Genomic DNA, 20261 nt, shown 5'->3' on the forward strand with positions numbered 1-20261 from the left:
TGCTTCTGACATTTTTCCAGGAGTTATTAGTGAACACCAATGCCCAAGAAATTACAGTTCTAGAATCCAGTGAAGTTGGAAGCCGTTGACGGATGTTTATTTACTTTTGATATTAATGTTGGAATCCTAGTGAGGGAAAAACTTCTTGGCTAGTGAGTGGAAAACCCAAAGGGGTTGGATATTTGGTTCTGCTCAGATATACACCTTTGGTCTAATACTAGTCCTTTGCCTTGCTGTGGTTTGGCAAAGAGGCCAAAAAGCTACCCTAAGTGGTAAACTACTCTGGAGGAATCCCTGGCTGGCATTCTGCTAGAGCTGGAGCATACTGCAATTTGGTGTTCTCTGATGGTGTAATGGCCTATTCAGGGAGTATTGCAGGAAAGTGTAGTTTTAGTGCACCCTCTGCTACAAACTGTGTTGGGAGATGAGGGAAAACTGGCCAGAAGATTCCAAAATAGTTCCTTTGTGATTACTTACCTAAGTTGCACACACTGTTCTCTCCTCCTGCCTAAGGACTTGAACAATCCAAAACTCTTTAGGAATGCAAAACGGGCTGAAAATCTCAGAAGAGTAGGGTTTCTGAAAATATTTGTCGTATTTCCCATTTTCGTTGGGCTAGAAATAGTGAATTGTGAAATTTTTAGCAGTTCTTGGCCTGGCTAGAGCCTGGAAAGGTAGGGGCCATAAAAAATAGAAACATTAATTAGAAGGGAAAAAAGAAGACCAAAGTTTTGGTTCAGGTTTTGGGCAAAGGTTTAGATTCTTACTTTATTCAAATCACTTTGTCTATATCTGTTCTTGACCCCCCCCAAAATAACACTGTGTTGAATGAAGAGCCAGAGTGATATGTTCTAGAAGATGGTTGATGGATCCTGGGGATAGGAATAAAGTTTGACCTTCAGCATTACTGGATAAGTTATGGAAGAGAAAAAATAAGAACTGCAAATAATGTATTTCTTTTAACAAGAACTCACAAGACCGTTAACGTGATATTGTATGAACTGAGGGATGAGGCTAAAGGCTGGTCTTTTTAAGGTCTGCTTGAAACTTCGTATGTGATTGTGTTTTTTTCTTTGCTTTGCTTTGCTTTGCCTTTTTCTCTCCCCCACTGGAGTATGAGTCTTCAGGATATTTATGTTAATGTGGCAGGTGTCACACACTTGCAATTTTTTTAACTAACATCTATACCTTAGAGACCGTGGTGATGATCCATGATATAAAAATTAAGAAAATCAGATATATTTATAATTGCATCAGAGTATAAACTGAGGATGACTTATTAGTATTGTTTCCTACTGAGAGAGAACGTTTATACGTTTCATCTGCTGAGCCTTTGTCTGTTTTTTAAGAAATGGTAGAAGTTCACTGTAATGATCCTCCTTGTGGTGCGAAAGCAATGAATGGGATTGTTTTTGCATATGTAGACCGAGAGCCTTGTTTGTATGGCTTTCGTTCATTTTCCCCCTTCTTTATTCCCCAAATAGCAGACTCTCCACAATCTTCAGAAGAAGTGAAAGATAGCTGAAAAAATTATGGAATCTTATAATCTTATCACACTACTTTTAAGGCCTTCTGTGGAGGGCATTTAGGTTTGAAGAGCACCCATATGCTTTCAAGTCTAAACCTCTTGTACTTAGTGACGATAACTCATCCACGATTTCTCTAAGGTATTATCTAATTTAGCTTTTCCATAGGCCACACTGGAAAAATTCCTCCACTGACCCCTTAAAAGTAAAATAAGTAAATAAATGAAAGCTCCTTCTGCGTTGTAATTATGCAGATCTTTTGAAAGTTTAATACCCTTTTCTGCAACCCCCTCCACCAAGCAGTAATGGAGAAAGATGTTCTAGATAACATGTTGTCTGTCAGACCTTGAGGGGGCTGTACATACAAATGATGTAAAGCAAGTCAATAGTGTCTTATAATGAATGTATAGGGTCTGATCCTTCCTGTTGAAACTGATTGGAGTTTTGCCACTGGCTTGAATAGGAGCATGGTTTTGTATAAAACGCTGAAGAAATCTGAATCCATTGGTTTTGTGGATTGGACTCTTAAAAACCAGCTCCTGGCTGGATTGCTTCACATTTGTGTTTAAAACACCCTCACTGTTCATAAGCAAGATGCAGGTATCAGAAAAGTTCCAACAGAAAAGCACAAACTCACCTGCAAGCCTGATAGTGGAGATGTGTGTTCCAACATACAAGTGGTTGTTGTCCCTTAAACACACAGACAAGTGCCCTTTGTCAAGGAATTTGGAACAGTGGAAGAGTTTCTTGCACTCGCAGTTCAGCAAACACATTATTTCTCTTATTCTGAATCAAATTTAAATGAATGTGAATGCATCCGTGTAACAATAAATGAAAACGAATTGGGCACTACATAGTGCTGTGTCAAAACAAAACAACTTTGTGCACAAGCATCTTCCATGAAGTCAGCTTGGGAATAAATTCTACCCCAACAGCCACTGAAATGGTTGGGTGCCTTCCCAACTACCTTGAAATACTTTTCATGGTGACACTTCCTCCAGTAGCAATGCTCCAAATGCTAAATAGAGAAGGTTATGAGAGTCTAAAGAGGTATGTACTTCCTCCCACCATGTAGGGCTACTCTGTCGGTTTTCAGATGGTGGGACCTGCAAACTTTGATTCCACAGTCTTATTCCATTTTTTCCAGTCTGTCAGTGAAGGAATATTGTATTGCTTCCACTCCATTGCTTTGCAGCTGCTTTAACATGCTCTGTCTCCTGCTCTCTGGTGTAAGGTATAACATATCAGCTGGTGTATGTGACATATACTGCTGCCTTCTACTTGATAGCGTATGGACTATGTGTGTCTGTGTCAACTGGAGCCTGTGACAGCTCTATTTGCAGTCAGAACCGAGCTGATTTTATAGCTTATTATTAATTTGTCAGCAGTGGAGAGGTTTTTTTTATTTTGGTTTGTTTGTTTTTTAAAGCACCAAAACGAGATATTTAGAATCTGGAAGAATTTCACTGTCCGACTTCAACAACATTAATGTAGCCAAAAATGGGATTTTACAAATATACGCCATACATTTTGAGTGCCGGTAATGAAAAAAAGTAATGCAGTATCCCAATCTATAGATCTGGCAAAGTGCTTTATTTAGTAAGCACTTTGTTGCTTCCTGTCTTTAAATGTCATGTAGACTTGCTGCTAGGGATAAGCAAACTTTTTTCCTAATTGTCCTTTTTCGGTTTCAAAATTCAGTTCAAAATTGAATGTTATTGCTCTGACGTGCGGATGGGGGAGCAAAGGGGGAGCAAAACACAGCCAGTGGAATAAATAGAGTTAAAAATCGAGCAGAAAATAGGCAGAGTGAAAAACAAAGACAGAGCATGTGAGAAATGGATCAGAGAAAAAGAAATTCTAATGGGGAAAAAAAATAAACACTCTATAAAGGGCAGTCTAGCATTGAGACATTGTTTTCTATCACTAACTCTTAGCAGAGGCCTCCCTTTCATTTGAAAAACATGTGGTTTGGGTTTTTTTAAAAATCGAATAAAATAAGTGGAAATAACAGGAAGAAAAGGCTTACAACTCCTATTTTGCAAACCCAATAAACAGTTCACAAAACTTTAAGTTCCATGACATTTGCTCATTTCTAGTTACTCTGTTCCTAAGCAATAACTGTGTTCCACAATAGCAATGGCTGTATTTCTGAGGTGGGTGAAGTTGTTTCTTATGTTTTATTAAAGGATTTGGGAACGTTTGGAATGAAAAGAGCTATGTGAGATGCTATTGTTGTTACTTAACTTATTACTCTGCTGAGTTTCAAAAAGGAAGTGGTGGCTTTGTTTGTTTTTGCTTTTAGGTTGAATCCAAATGTGAAATATGGCTCTGGCTTTACAGGAGTGCCAAAAATCTGGCATTCAAAGTCCTGTAAAACTACCACAGTTTTACAGTGTAGTGGATTAGGACAATTGTAAAAAATTCAAATTGTCTGAAGCATATTCTTTTTCTTAGAAGCATTCCATTGTGGGACAGCATGAAATGGTAGCGATATAATTGGCTTTTAATATGCTGAATGGGAATTTGAAATAATGGTAATCAGGGGGGTAAACTGGAAAAGAAAAGTAGTGGTCCTCTTCCAAGTTATTGCTTACAACCCAAGTACCACCAGCCGGAGGCACTAAAATGAGACACACAACTTACACTAGGTAGTTTTCATAGTCTGCCCATTCTTCTTCTTCCTTGCATACTCTGCATGCAGTGACGTCAGGTTATTTTTATCTGTGTTCGTTCTTGCATGCTTTGATTAGCACTGTGATAGTTAACAATGTTCATGTTTAGGCTTCAGCTCTATTGTTTTAGGCTGTCTACAAATTCAGGCAGACATCAGTGTATCAGTGCACAGTTGATGGTTGCAAAGAGAATGTTCAAAGCGGGAGAAACGTACTTTTTTAAAAAACCGAAAGCTTAGATTTTTAGACCCAAGATTCCATCCTCCAAAACAGGCGCAGCGTACCAAGCTGGCTGAGCTGGCCCACTTCAGCCCGTTTGTCATATCTGAAAGGGACCTGTATATAATCAAGTTCACCAACAATTTAAGTAGGATGCAGCTCACAAACAGACCTGTTTAACACTCAACAGCATTACATACAAATCCATAGTTCAGTGCTTTGAGGGAAAGATGTGAACATATTTTTTATTTTCTATGAACCATATCTGTTGTTCTTTCTCCTCTTTATTTTATGTACTAATTCAAAACCACAGTTTTAACACAACAAACAGTTTGAAACATGGAGTTAAATACAATGCTCGTTTCTTAGACATCTGTGTAGTGAAGAGAGAGAGAAACCAATTCTATGCTACTGACTACATACAGTATATTACTTAGAGATTATTCATTTACTTCTACTGAGAATATTATCTGAAAGCCAAGAACACTTACGTGGTTAATAAGGCTGTTTATCATGTAACCTGTGTGCCTTAATGTGCAAGTATGAATCATTTATAAAATCTTTAAAAATATTTCACAGTGGTAAAGATCAGCAGTATGGTTCAAGTGTTCAGATCAGAGTTACATTGTATTGGAGAGAACTATATAAAAATGATAAATAACATTTGTTTCAAGAGAATTTCTATGTATTTTGTATATTATCAATATCTCTCTATAAATTCAGACCGGAATTTCAAATTCAGACTAGAAATAAGGCACACATTTTTAACTGTGAGGGTAATTAACCACTGGAAATTTTACCAAGGTTGGGGAGTCTCCATCACTGGCAATTTTTAAATCAAGATTGGATGTTTTTGTGAAAGATCTGCTCTAGGAATTATTTTGGGGCAGTTCTGTGGCCTGTGTTATACAGGAGATCAGACTAGATGATCACACTAGTTCCTTCTGGCCTTGGAATCTACGAACCTTTTAATGAAGCATATATAGATATGTTATTTTGTAGATGGTCTCTTTTTGTTCAGTTCATGTTGTTGTGTATCTTTATATCTTCCAGCATATGTTTTGTCTCATCTAGTAGGTTATATTATGCAACCAATATGTTATTTATTCCTTTGGACTGAATATAGTGCTTATGAAACGAGCCCAGTTGTCAGACCTGGAAACTGAAGTCCTCTAGCCACAGAACACGTACAGCAAGGGCAATAGTAGTGGATGCTTCTCCTCACTGCCCTACCAGTTTACTGCAATCCTAGAAGAGACAACTTCTAGGAGTGAGATGATTCAGTCTCCATACTCAGTAAAGTTTGGGTGTATCTACTGTGATGATTATAATTGGGTGCAATTGTTTTGTTTTTGTGATATAAACATCTGTGTACAGCTATTACTCTTACCAACTCATTTCACTCGGCAACCAGATGATAATGGCAGACAACCAAAGCAGAAGATCATTCTTTAAGCCTTTTTGTTCCTAGGGACTGGCTTGCTGCCTTTTTAAACTGTGCCAAGGAGATCTCGGGGACCAGCGCCGGTCCACGGACTGGTCATTGAGAAACACTGCTCTAAGCAGCTACTTTGCTTCCGACCAGTGACATAGGGCCTAATCTGTTTTTACACCAGTATATCTACATTGAAGTTAATTCTGCTTTACATCAGTGTAACTAAATCAGGGCCATAGGAGTTGAAAGGCTGTGTATCTCATTAGTATATCCCCGACTACCCAGACAATGTGCTTTTTTTCTTTACCATTTATTTTTTTATTTCCTTACTGACATTTTCTCTATTATGTATTTTATTATTTATTTATTTGTATTGAAGTAGCACTCAGAAGCCACATTCATATCAGTCTCCATCGCACCAAGAGCTGCACAAACATATCGTAAGAGACAGACTGCAATGTCTCTGGTGAAGGGATTAACTTACTACAAAAGAAAATTGTTGCATCCAGGAGCTGCAGTTATGCTTTCACAAGTACTTGCTAATATATTTGTAGCACTGTGTCAGGCAAAAGCACAGACTCAACATTTACAAGGTGCTTAGTTGCTCCAGAGCTCATACAACATTTTTTCTACCATGAAGTTCATAATTTTCCAGGTTCTGGTGATTAGAGCCATTATCGCATACTATTAGTCAGTTTTGCTTATTTGTCATATTTTCTAAATACATGGTAAAAATAACTGCTATATGTAGCTATGTCAGACATGAAAACAAGGAACTAACTTTTTTTTTTAATTCAGACCATCTAGAACCCAACCCCAAAGCCTTCTAACACATCCTATTGTCTGATTTTCTAAATACTTTGGTTTACTAACAGAAATATTTAATTATTATTTTCACACAGAGTATGGTTCTCCTGTAACCTGTTTATTTTTTTCAGGGTTTGTGGATTTAACACTCCATGATCAGGTACATCTACTGGAATGTGCCTGGTTAGAGATACTGATGATTGGCTTAGTCTGGCGTTCAATGGAACATCCAGGAAAACTCTTATTTGCACCTAATCTATTACTGGACAGGTTAGTCTACTTATTATTTATTTAAATGAATGTATCTCTACCACTTTTAGTCATTTTAGCCTCCAGCCATCCCACCTGATTCTGAGATCCCATCGCATTTCATAAACTAAGCAGGACTGGCCTAGTTTGTATCAAAAGAGGGACAGCTAAAGAACGCCACTAAAGGTGTTGTTGGAAGTGGTGTTGGTGATTCAATAAATGGCACTTTTAGTGGTGAGCTAGTATGGTGTTAGAACCTCCTCTCCTGCTGCAGGTGCTTTCTTTCAAAGGAGGCAGAAAACTAAGGTACTTGCCATTTGTAGTCCTTAAAGAGTCCATTGCGCTTTTGGCAAGGGTAGGGATGCTGAATCCAGTGTCCTGACCAGAAGCCATTTTGTTTATTACTTCTGCTTACTAAAAATTCTCCCCTGAAGTTTCAGCCAGTTGTATACTAGTGCTATGTGCAATTAAACGGCTGCCACTTGCCATTTCAGAGGAGACTACTTTTCCACGGTAGAGGAAAACCATATGCTAGACCTCGCTCTGCTTTGTGCTAGTCTGGTTGTGCCAAACAATCCAAAAGGTGTCTCAATTGACTGCTTGAGGACTTACCCAGTATAGGGGAATACTTGGGTGGTACAGCTGCTGCAGCATCTCCTATGTTATCTTCTTCTTTATCCCAGGTGTGGAAGGCATGTTAGATGACAGTAGCTGTGACTGGGGGTTCAGCCAACTGCGACTGCCAAATGTCTCCTTGGGGACTGTGGGCAGCAGCATAATTAAAACAGCTCACTGGATGTTCTAATTTGTTCCACGGTCTGAGCTGTAAAAGTGGTTTAAAGCAGGCCCAACCCTGTCCCCCTCGCACACCTTTACTCTCTTGTTCTGGGCTCATCTTGGCTGGACTGGAGGGTCCGACCCAGGAATGCTATAGAAAAACAGATCAGTACCCTGTCAAATCCAGTATCCTGAAACTTAGTGTCTCTTACTACATACTTCAAAGAGAGATGGAAAAACAACTATCTACTTGTGCAATACAATTCTACATAAGTGGGGAATTTCTTGTTGATTTCGGCTGGCATTAATTTCATGCACTGAAGCATGAGAATTGACACTTCTTAAAACTTATCCTAGCTAATGTACTGTAAATTCAAGTGCTTTCCTTATATTAATGAAAACAACCATGTTTCAACCCCAAAGGAATGTTTTAAGAAAGATACAAAGAGCTGAAAAAAGTGAATGAGAAGAGAAACAGACTCTCAAACTTATAATCTTCTAGTCACCACAACTAACATTAGAATATACATGTCATGTTCTGGTGAACAGTTCAGACCAGTGAAAGGTGGTGTCACACCTTGCATTATAAACCTGAGTGCCCCAAAATGCTTCTGCTAGTTTTGGCGCTCTGCCTAGGTCACACAGACAGACAGCACGCGCTTCATGTTCTGTGTGCTGTACAGCTCTGATTCAACTACTTTGAAAACAACAGCCTGCCAGCTGTTATCACAGACACACTCTTGTCTTTACCCAACTTGGCTGATGTTAACAGGTGACTGCAACACTTTCCCAGACCTGTGTTTTCTGCAGTGTCCAGCCCTCTCCTGCAACATTCAGATGAATACAGAGATCCGTTTGCTTTTTTAAACAGACAAAACCCAACAGCTTGTCACATTGACTGGAGTTAACATTCCTTTTTACTTAACAACAGTGCAGTTCATTGAGATTAATAGTAAAACAAGTTGATTAACAACAAGAAAGAAGGATTTTAAGTGACCAAGTATAAAGGAGAAAGTTAGAAATGGTTGCAAGCAATGAAAAGTGAAAACATGCATCTAAAAGTTGTGACGGGGCAAGGCCAGATGGCTATAGAAAAGTAGTGGGAGATAGATATATTAGCTCCAGGCTAAACAAATCCCTGGTACCAGGATAAGTTAAAGTCAATTAGGACACCTGTGGCCAATTAAGAACCTTCCAGAAGGCAGGGAGAACGCTAGGTTGATTTGGACACGTTTCTAAAAGGTCAGCTACCATAGCTGATACTATTTGGGTCCCTGGGCTGGAGCCCGGAGTAGAGGGCAGGCCCAGGCTCCCCCCTTTTGCCCCCACCCCCATTAGTCACTGAGACTGGGAGACAACAGAGACTGTGCAAGGGAGGATAGCTTCTCCTCATCTCCCTCGCTGGCTTATGATGAAAATGGCTCAGTAGACTGTGACCCTTGTCTTTAGAGAGGGAAGGCTTACGTGGAGGGTCACAGTGAGCCTCTGAGGCTAGCGAAATCCACCAGGAAATGCAGGACCCGTGGAGACAAGGACAGAGCTTTGTCACAAAGTCTAAAACTTAATTTAGCAAAGTACAGGCTTTGTTCATATGGGTTTTCTGACCCATAGTGTTCCAGCAAGATAAGCTGGTGGCTGATTTCCCCACCCTGGTCAGGATTTCCTCCAGAAGCCCCAAAGTTCTGGTTCCTTTGTCATCTTAGGTGAAAGAGATCACTTGGTATTTTCTGCCCCTTCCTTTTATAGTCCAGTGAACCTTTGAAATGGATTGTTTTGAAGGTTACCCCTCAAAGTAAAGTTTATTCAATCTGTAAGGAAGGTGACATGGAGTCTGATGGTGAAGGAAACTCAGTGCTGTTCCCCCTCTCCCCACTAGTGTTTGCTAAAATGCAGATTGTTCTGTTTCCTGCAATCTCCTCCCTCTGCTGTCTTGATAGTACTGATTACTGCTTGTATGTAAACTGAGGTAAACCCACATTCCTTTGTTTAATACAGACCTGTTTCCTAACTCCCCTTGACATGCCTGGTGTTTAAATACATATTAGTCATAATTCCCACATATATCCAGATCTCTTAATAAACAAGACTATTAATGATCAGTGAGTTATTAGTTTTCAAATGATACTTCACAAGGAATATTTTGTACTGAGATTATTACAATAGTGTGTAGGGTGTGAATACCTGGGTGCTGGATTGGGTCACAATCCACCAAAACTATTTAAAGAAAAGCTTGCTAATGTATTTTCCTCAATAATTTCCTGTGCTGATAAGTTCCACAGGCTTATTCCGTATTGCATAGCACATTATTAGCATCATCCAATTGTTGCATGCCTTTGGAGCAGCCTTGCTCTATAAAGTTTGATCCAACAGGATTGGTGCAAACCAGAGGATTAGCACTGAGCAATCTGCAAGAAACAAGGTTTTGTTTTTTGTACTTTTAAGCAGCAGCTCAGTATAAATACTAATATATAATAGTATAACTATGAAATAGAACAGGAAAAAGATATATTTATTGCTTCAGAAATAGCCCTATTCTGCTTAAGTTTCCATTGAAGCACATCATCTTTCTGTGTGCTTTGGCATTAGGAAATGTATAAAACAGTTTCTCTGTACAGGGAGCAGGAATTTATCTCTTCATTTAAACTTAGATTTCCACCAGTGCTTATACTGGACAAAAAAATCAAGAGAACAGAATAAAATTTTAAAATAGTCCTTAAGTCTTTGCACAGTAGCAGTATAATTTGTTACTTCAGGAAAGAAAATACAGAATATTATTGGGGAAAATACAATGTAAAGTCCATATCTGCCTTCCAAGAATCCATCTGCTCTACGTTTGATATTTTTCTAAGAAAATTGCAGAGAAACATTTACAAAATAGAGAGCAGAGCCAAAGTATTTCTGATCCTCCCTTTAGCTAATTGGAGAGGAGGAGGAACTGAGTGGAAACATTCAGAGAAGAGGAGGTCTGCATTGACAGGTAACATTTTCTTCTCTGTCCTCGTTCCCTGGGTGGATCGCTCCCATGAGCCATTTCCCTGGTCACCCCCGGGCAGCAATAGCAATAGACTTTAAGAGCAAAGAAGGCTATTTTTGGAAGTTAGGAAGCAATTGTACAAACAAGAATCTGTTTCTGTTGTTGCACTGTTGATAGTGTAATGAATGAGACGGATATCTCTATAAGGGTTAAAATAATAGGAAAGACTGGTACAATAAGTGCAATTTTAAAGTGATAGCTGACCCCTTTAGAGGAGCTCAGTTAATACTTATTGTGAAGTAGAAAAATAGACACACTTCACAAAAAGTCATATGACATGTACATGGTTCTTCTGAATGATATGCTGTTTTTAGGACTATATCTCATGAACAGGCCTGGCTAGAAACAGATGCTTTCAGCTGTTGAAAAGGGGAGATGCTTAGCTCTCCACAGGACAAGGCAGATGTTGCTAGTCTGGATGGTGCCCAAGAAAATAGATCTTAAAGATGTCACTAGTCCAGGACTGAAATTTGTTAGATCTGACCCCTAGCTCATTGTCATTTGGGAGGGAAATGTAACATTACAAAACGGAACCAGCTCAAGAACAGTAAATACCACTCTGGTACAACTCTAAGTCAAAATTCTTCCCCTCTCTCAAGCACTAAGTCTGTGCATAACAGAAAAAACAAAACTTTTTTTATTAAGAGGAGAGGGAACACAGCATCAATTAGGAAAAACACAGCAACAATGATAGAAAAGTATACAAGCAGTAAGTAAACACCTGCACCACAGTATCTTGGGTGGTAATTATTTGCCCCTCAACTAGGGCATATTAAGTACAGTTCTGCTGCCCTTTAGTCATACAATAAGGATAATAACTTTTCTTAATCCCTGCAACCAAGACTTAAGTTTATTTTAACCCAAAACAGCCACAATTTGGCAAAACATTCTGCTGCATACCTTGGCAAAGTAGGTGTTTCTGTGCAAATATGCTCTGCCACTGAGGTCTTTTACCCCCAAGTCATCAAGAGATGGCAAGAGAGAATTCAGACCACTGGTTTATGTCATCTAAGCCTATGATTCTACCATGTTGGTGGTGCTGTATTAAGCTCCAGGTATGTACCTAAATTTAGCTGAATATTAGCCTCTGACATCATGTGACCTGCAGGGTCAACAGCCTTGTTCCTTCTGTCTCTTGTTGGAGAGGATGACTGGGCAGAGCAACAGGGTCCAGAGACCAATAGAAGGGTTGTGGATGGGTGTCTGGCTGTAGAGTACCTCCATCCATGATCACAGAAGTAGCACTCCCCAGCTGGAGTTGATTCCAGGGAGTGGGCAACCTTTTAAGCTGCTGGCCTAAATGCCAGTCTTTCCCTTTCAATTCCTGTCTTGCTGCTAGAATTACCAGGAAAACAATAATAATCTTGAAATTAATTAATAAGGCAGCAACCTAGCATTAATATTTCTTAATTACATGTAAGTGTGCCAGACCCTATCATCATTACTTCAAAAATGGATAACCGTACATAATACTGTTATGCAAACCCCAACTCTTCTACCAGCCTACTTTTGTTCTGCTGGGGAGAAACCCAGTGGCTTGCTGGTCCCATTTGGTGTGTGTATGACAAATGCATGTCCAGCATCTTCTGGGCCTTCTTCGCTCTCTGTGTCTATTCCTGGGATCCACAAAGGTCTCTCTTCACCCCCTTCTGTTGAACAATGGCAGAGGGCATTGGTTGGGTATCCTGCTTAACTCCCAGCTATGGCTGAATCAAATAATTTGATGACTAGCATAAATATCTGCTGCATTCATCAGCTGAGTGCAGGTGAACAGTTTCCATTCTTATTTAGCTTTTATGGCTTTGGTTTGAAAACGTCCCACCATATCTGAAAACTGTCTCTTATTGAGTTTCCTGTGCATGTTGTGCTTTCAGGTACTCAGATTCTATAGCAATGAGTCTGTAATAAAAGGCTAAGCACAATAGAATAAAATCAGAAAGGGACTATAGGATGCTTAGCTGGTCCCTCACATCTCGTAAAAGGTTTCAAATGTCTCAGAAATAGAAGGAGTACTTGGGGCACCTTAGAGACTAACAAATTTATTTGAGCATAAGCTTTCGTGAGCTACAGCTACTTGAAGTGAGCTGTAGCTCACGAAAGCTTATGCTCTAATAAATTTGTTAGTCTCTAAGGTGCCCCAAGTCCTCCTTTTCTTTTTGCGGATACAGACTAACACGGCTGCTACTCTGAAACCTGTCAAATGCCTCAGGACATCACACTCTTAATAACTCTGTCTCTTGAGTAAAGGGACAGCAAAACAACATAAATATTGTTGCTCCAATTTACCATCAGTTTATTAGAAAAAATAGAAGCAGAGTGGATACAGAGCTTTGATTCAAAGCATTTAATTAATGACATGCTATTTGTATTTATTGCCAAGGGAGCAAGCACATAAACACTAACTAAATCCACTGCTGCATTTCAAAAACTTTTTTTTTTTTAAATCTATGTATAGTTTTTATTTTCAATTGACCAATGACAGCGATGTGTTCCACTCTGGAAACCAAACCTCCAACAAACAGTCTGTAAACAAGTCACTTATTTAACAGAGCTGAGTGCAGTAGCGTGCAGAAAGCTAATAAAATGCAGAAAATGACTAAATTCTCTTCCACTTTTTGCTTTATTGATCTACTTTGAGGCTTGTAATTACATTGCAGTTATAGGCTATGGAGAACTAGATAAACATGCATTTTAAGTGTCAGACTTGCAATTCTTTTTAGAGTTTTCAATTCTGTTTACTTGAATTTGGGGTCTCTACAAGCCACAGTGAACACTTTTCAAGGGAATTTCACAATTCAAATAAGTTTAAAAATAATCAGGAGAAGGTCTATCTAGAGTTTTGGATCATCTTGAGTATTTATATTCTATTTATATTATGGTGATGACATGATTTTATGTAAGGTGTATTTGAAATCAGAACTTGGAACTATAAATAAAATCCCATAGTGGTGGTGGTCCTTTATTAAGAATAAAAGGACCCCCCAGAGGTCCATAAATATGATTCACCAGCAGAAACCATTGATAAGAGTATCTTACACCCTCTGCCCACTATGTCAACTGCTGTCCTGTTTTGAACACAATAGCTATCCCAGTTTTATTATAATTATCATAGAAGAGGTATGAGGAAGGGTAGAGATTTCTGCCACCTGTTAGCCTACAGATCTATTAAATATCACCCCTCATCAAGATGAATGAAGTCTTCTAGAAAAGATGTTTTGCTGCCTTCACACTTCAGGACAAATTCACCCCTGGGGGCTGAAACTCCATCAACCTCAATGGAACAGTAAATATGACCTTTCTAATAAAACTGCAAAATTTGATTAAATTGACTTAGAATCATAGAATATAATGGTTGGAAGGGGCCTCAGGAGGTCATCTAGTCCAACCCCCTGCTCAAAGCAGGACCAATCCCCAACTAAATCATCCCAGCCAGGGCTTTGTCAAGCCTGATCTTAAAAACGTCTAAGGAAGGAGATTCCACCACCTCCCTAGGTAACCCATTCCAGTGCTTCACCACCCTCCTAGTGAAAAAGTTTTTCCTAATAACCAACCTAAACCTCCCCCACTGCAACTTGAGACCGTTACTCCTTGTTCTAGCATCTGCTGCCACTGAGAACAGCCTAGATCCATCCTCTTTTGAACTCCCTTTCAGGTAGCTGAAAACAGCTGTCAAATCCCCCCCTCATTCTTCTCTTCTGCAGACTAAATAATCACAGTTTTCTCAGCCTCTCCTCATAAGTCATGTGCTCCAGCCCCCTAACCATTTTTGTTGCCCTCCGCTGGACGCTTTCCAATTTTTCACATCCTTCTTGTAGTGTGGGCCCCAAAACTGGACACAGTACTCCAGATGAGGCCTCACCAATGCCAAATAGAGGGGAATGATCATGTCCAATGCTCATTTGCTTTATTCTCCCATTAGTTAAGTGTATAGCAGAGCAAACACTGATATGGCAGTGCCAAATAATGCTACCACTGAGTGAAAAATGATTGCTAAACAAATTATTAATTATGTATTTATTTGCATTTGTAAAGCATTCATCTCCATAATATCTAATGAGGTATGGATTCCTATTCTGCAGTAAGAGACATTTTTAACCCCTAAACTGATATTAAAATGCATTCACATAGGTTATGGCCCACAGTTGATCCAAACCTTTGTGTGGGATGTTAGCATCTCTTCAGAACAGTGCTATAAGAAAGAGGCAGTTGCTATTGAGAACTGCAGTGGGGCATAATGCCACATGTGTAGATCAGAAATATGCATAGCCTTTACTTCAGTAACGAAGGAATTAATTCTTACTACAGTAAAGACGTTTATTGGTTTTCTATAAAATTCCTTTCCTTTAGTATCAAGGAGAATAATGGTTCAGGCTAGCTGTCCCATGGATCACTCTCTAGTCCCTGAGTGCACCCTTTCAGATGACAGGCCTTCCCTTCTCTCAGGGTGGAATTCCACAATTCTCCTGTTATTGACTGGTCCCCTGCGCTAATGTACCCTGTGCAGACCTGACTGGGTTCAACCACTGCAAGTTTTCTCCTTGGGAGCTGTGACCAGTGGTGAATACAATAACCCGAAACAATCTTTTTAAACAGAGTATTGTTTGTTCTCAATAGTAGGAACAAAGCATAAAAAGAGAGAGAGGTTTTCACACAACCGAACAGTCTACATGCATCTGTCTCTTACCTTATGGCCCAGATAAACCTAGCTTATCCAAGACCCCAATCCTTTCCCCAGCAGTCCCTGCCTTCCTCTCTCCCTCTTGGTCTTCAGATGCTGTCCTTTTATCTGCCCCAAGTTCTGGGTTTCAGTTTTTCTTGCTTGGTTCCCACCCTCCTGGGGTTACCAGCTGGACCAGTGGTTCTCAAACTTTTGTATTGGTGACCCCTTTCACACAGCAAGCCTCTGAGTGTGACCTCTGTCCTGAATTAAAAACACTTTTTAAAATATTTAACACTATTGTAAATGCTGTAGGTGAAACATGGTTTGGGGTGGAGGTTTGCAGCTTGTGACCCCCACATTGTGATCAGCTTGATCCCCCATGTAATAACCTCATGACCCCTGTGGGGTCACAACCCCCAGTTTGAGAACCCCTGAGCTAGACAGTTGAACCCAGCATGATGAGAGTTCAAAACTTCAATGTGAATGACAACCATATTGTCCTTTAAGTACCATCTGATGCTATTGTCTCCTGTGGAAATGCAAATAACCCCTGCTTGAATTAACCACATGTAATTATATAACAAACCCCACAATAATACCAAAACAGATACATGTAATATTTGTTTAATATTAGGCCGCTCTTGCATCCTTTACAAATAATATAGTGCATTATGGCTGTTCTGAATTGCTTTATCATCTGCTCCCAATCCTCATGCATTTTGCTGCTGCTGTTTTGATATTTCCCATTTGGGCTGAGAATGAGTCACTGTGCTTTTATGGTAGTTGCAGCTAGTGTATCCTCTTGTATAATTTTCTGTGTTTGCCATCTAGTTACTACAGTGATAGTTGCTACATAAATATACTGATGGATTGTACAGGTTAATTATTTCTTTTTAACTTAAAGGGTATTTACCACAACATTCCCCAAATGACATCTCATACTATAGCATCCTGAGGCAGAGTTAAAAATGGACCCAAAATAGGGTTTGAATCCAAACATCTCCAAAGTTTGAGGTTAGTTTGGAACTGATGCTCCAATTTGGCCTCTTAGAGAAAAAGTTTAGAGTTGCAAAGAGCCAAACTAAACTTCCTCACAATTTGGGGGCAAGCAGACTTCATTCCACCTATTAGTTTGGGCCCAGTTCTAATCACCATACTGCTAGTGATTCTTAGACTGTGATTCGTACAATGACTCTATTGGCATATGCTTTTGCAGAAGTCGATAAAAATATTAATGGTGTCTGAACAACAAAAGAGAGCTGCTGTTAGAGCTTGAGATATTAACTGAAAAAAATCCCTAGTAAATTAAAAAGCAACAAATACCGAGGAAAATCAGCTCTGAAAATATCTTTCCAGTAGCTTTGACCCCCTCACCGCATCTCCTCAGGCTCCCTCTACCCATATTCGTGTCCCTGGAAAAAAAGCTCTTCCATACATAGGATGTGACTGATGAATGTAATACATTTGTTATTTATGTCTAATTAAATAGAAATGTGAGGATTAGAAGTAAGGTGTATTAAAGGACTGGGAAATGTATTCGGAATGAACAGACCACTATGGATAAAGTAGAATCTCCATTCCCTCCAAATCTTTGTCCAAAATTAAATTGGAACCAAAACTAGAGAGCTTTTTGAAAAATGAAAAGTTCATGCTCAGTTACCTTTTTTTCATTTTGTGCACATCTGCACTCAGTGCCAGTTTGAAGCACAAGCACCAACCACAGTAGTCCAAATAGAAACCTTTTGCCACTGTCCTTGCAGAGGAAATCATCCTGAAAGAGGGTGATGTAAAGGCTTTTATTCTGTACTCAGGTGCTGGCTGCGTATCTGTATGCTTGGTTAAAAGGCTCAACGCTAGTAATAAATAAATGCTGGAACTAGATCATTCCATGAACCTCTCCAAGCACTCACTTAAAATCCTTCTTTTTACCATTGTATAACAATAAAGGATCAGGTGACACTGGGGATTTATAAGTATCTGACCAAAATCCCTCACTCTGAGGGCTAGTCTACACCGCTGCTTTAACGTGGCTTGTGTAGTCATGGCAGTGTGCTGGGAGAGAGCTCTCCCAGAGCGCTAAAAAACCACCTCCACGAGGACTCTCAATTCAGGTCTCTCATTTCAGAGTAAACAGACAACTGCTGCTTTCACTGCTCTTGACAAAATCAGTAGGGATGACAATGTAAAGAATAGCAACTTGAGAGTTCAAGTAGTGACTTTCAAGTTTGTCACTTAGTTTAACTTGTTTCAGCAGCCGTGTTAGGCTGTATCTGCAAAAAGAAAAGGAGGACTTGTGGCACCTCAGAGACTAACAAATTTATTTGAGCATAAGCTTTCGTGAGCTACAGCTCACTTCATCGGATGCATGTAGTGGAAAATCCAGTGGGGAGATTTTATACACACAGAGAACACGAAACAATGGGTGTTACCATACACACTGTAACAAGAGTGATCAGGTAAGGTGACATCATGTCCCATGGTGTGCTATACTTAGCCTACACTGGTTTAAATAGATGTTCAAGCTCTAAATGTTTGATAATACTCTTATTCATTGTTGGAAAAATGGAAGGCAACAGAGGAGACCTCTGACAGTGGATGTGTTAACAGTATCAATATCTCACAATGTGCAACAGCCAGCTACCACAATACTAAGGGGAAAGTAAATGAGAGATGTGAAAGGTTGGTAATAGGGAGTGCAAGTATGAATTACAGCTTCCTGATTTTGGGCAACACAGAACAGGTAGAAGCTTTGAGCTTCATTTGAAAAAGGGATGGTGAATCAGGAGGAAAGAGAGCAGACTTCACCAAATAATTGCTGTGGTAGCAGCAAAAGAGCAATCACTGATATAAGTCAAAATTGGAGAAGGGGGATGTAACATATATGAGACTTTGAATATTGCATCTTTCCAAAGTGTATTATAAGGAGATACACTGATGCCACAGACATATGGTCTATGCAAAGACTATTATAACATTTATGTGTTTGATACATATTTATGAGCTTACAAGTGATTGAGATTGGATTTCTGTCTCAAGGGGTAAGATAAAGGAGGTGTCTGGCAGGAACTAATGTCAATGAGGATTAATTAACGAAAATATCCAATACCGAAAACAATGTAGGTAACAAGTCATTTTGAAGTTTCATTCCCTGGAAATAGCTCAAGAGGCCTAACATGCAAAATACCTGAAAGTTTATAAAGTGACATTCCTAACTTAGAAAGAGGGTGTCACTCACACTTGAGCCAAGAACTGGCACGAGTCCATGACCAGAGACAGGCCCTGTGAGAGGGCTTGAAGTACACTAATCCTATCAGGGGCTCCATGTAGAAGATGGCTGACTACCTGGTAAGCTAGAAAAGCAAATAAGTTGTTTGTTTTTTATTATATGATTTCTCCGAATTGCTTTTGTTCAGAACAAATAGCACTTTTCTATCAGAGCTGATGGTCATTGATAACCCTATTATTGCCCCTGAAAGAGTGGAAATGCAGGTGCTGAACTGAGGTCAGATATGGTGAGGTGATCACAGTGAATTGCAGGAGTCTACAGTCTAAGTCCCCAGTCTCAAGAGAGAGGATTGTTGCACTCTACTCTGAGATAGGTGATTGCTGAGTGGTGTGCTCTCAAGTAGGCATTGAAGGGGTCAGAGGTGCAGTTATGTTGGGAAGTGTGACAGGGAGCATAGGGAGAGATGAAATCATGGAGATATATTGGGATCATGAGGGTTCCTGAAGATGAGGAGAGCAATCTTGAGTGGGCAGGGAGTCAGTGAATAATCAAATATTCACTGGTGTTTTCACTTTCCTTCCTAAACCAAGATACAGACATCCCATAATTTCTTCCCCATAAATTCTGTCATATGAGTGTCTTATTAATGTCTTATGCTCTAAGCCTTCTAATGCATACACAGTTGGTCAAACTTTAAAAATCCTTGTGACTGAAAGGATCTCTGAAATGAAACAAACAAATAGCACAGAGTCCTCTACAGAGAAGTTTCTTCTTTTCTCTTCTGGAACAGATATTAATTGATCTATCTCCTATAGCTTTAGCAGGGTAATTTTATCAGCAAAGAGCATTAAGATCCTATTGGCCATCCTGGCAATATTAGACTACAGGCCAGATTTTTTTCAAAACTGCTAAGCACCTGCAGCTCCCATTGACTTCAGTGGGAACCTCTGTGAATAAGGCACAAGTCTCATAAGCCTGTATTTTCAAATCTGGGAACTTAGAGTTAGACAACTAAACCCACATTGACACCTAATTTTAAAAGTTGGATTTTCGGAGAGTCTGTAGGATCCTCAGCTGCCATTGAAGTAAATGGGAACTGCAGGTGTTCAGAATCTGTGAAATTCAGGTAATTTTTCGGTAGGTGCTTAAATGTGAATTTAGTACTTTTTAGATACAAGTTTGAAAATTAAGGCCATAGTGTTGCAAATCATAGAATATCAGGGTTGGAAGGGACCTCAGGAGGTCACCTAGTTCAACCCCCTGCTCAAAGCAGGACCGATCCCCAATTAAATCATCCCAACCAGGGCTTTGTCAAGCCTGACCTTAAAAACTTCTAAGGAAAGAGATTCCACCACCTCCCTAGGTAACGCATTCCAGTGTTTCACCACCCTCCTAGTGAAAAAGTTTTTCCTAATATCCAACCTAAATCTCCCCCACTGCAACTTGAGACCATTACTCCTTGTTCTGTCATCTGCTACCACTGAGAACAGTCTAGAGCCATCCTCTTTGGAACCCCCTTTCAGGTAGTTGAAAGCAGCTATCAAACCCCCCTCATTCTTCTCTTCCATAGACAAATAACTAAATGATAAATATTTAAGATTTTTGCTGAGGCCAAAGTAATCTAAAGTTTTAGCCTTACAGTAGAGCTACTTG

The 20261-nt window shown here is 39.6% G+C and overlaps 1 protein-coding gene across 7 annotated transcripts in view; it reads left to right on the forward strand.

Moving 5' to 3' along the window:
• Positions 1 to 20261, forward strand: part of ESR1 (estrogen receptor 1) — a 297584-nt gene that overhangs the window by 251453 nt on the left and 25870 nt on the right. For all 7 annotated transcript variants that reach the window (XM_048844214.2, XM_075126808.1, XM_048844211.2 and 4 more), the window contains one exon: positions 6794 to 6932. In XM_048844214.2, coding sequence (XP_048700171.1) covers positions 6794 to 6932 — 139 coding nt within the window. The remainder of the gene's footprint in view (positions 1 to 6793; positions 6933 to 20261) is intronic.

The sequence above is a fragment of the Caretta caretta genome, chromosome 3 (genome assembly GCF_965140235.1).
Source record: "Caretta caretta isolate rCarCar2 chromosome 3, rCarCar1.hap1, whole genome shotgun sequence".
Lineage (NCBI taxonomy): Eukaryota > Metazoa > Chordata > Testudines > Cheloniidae > Caretta > Caretta caretta.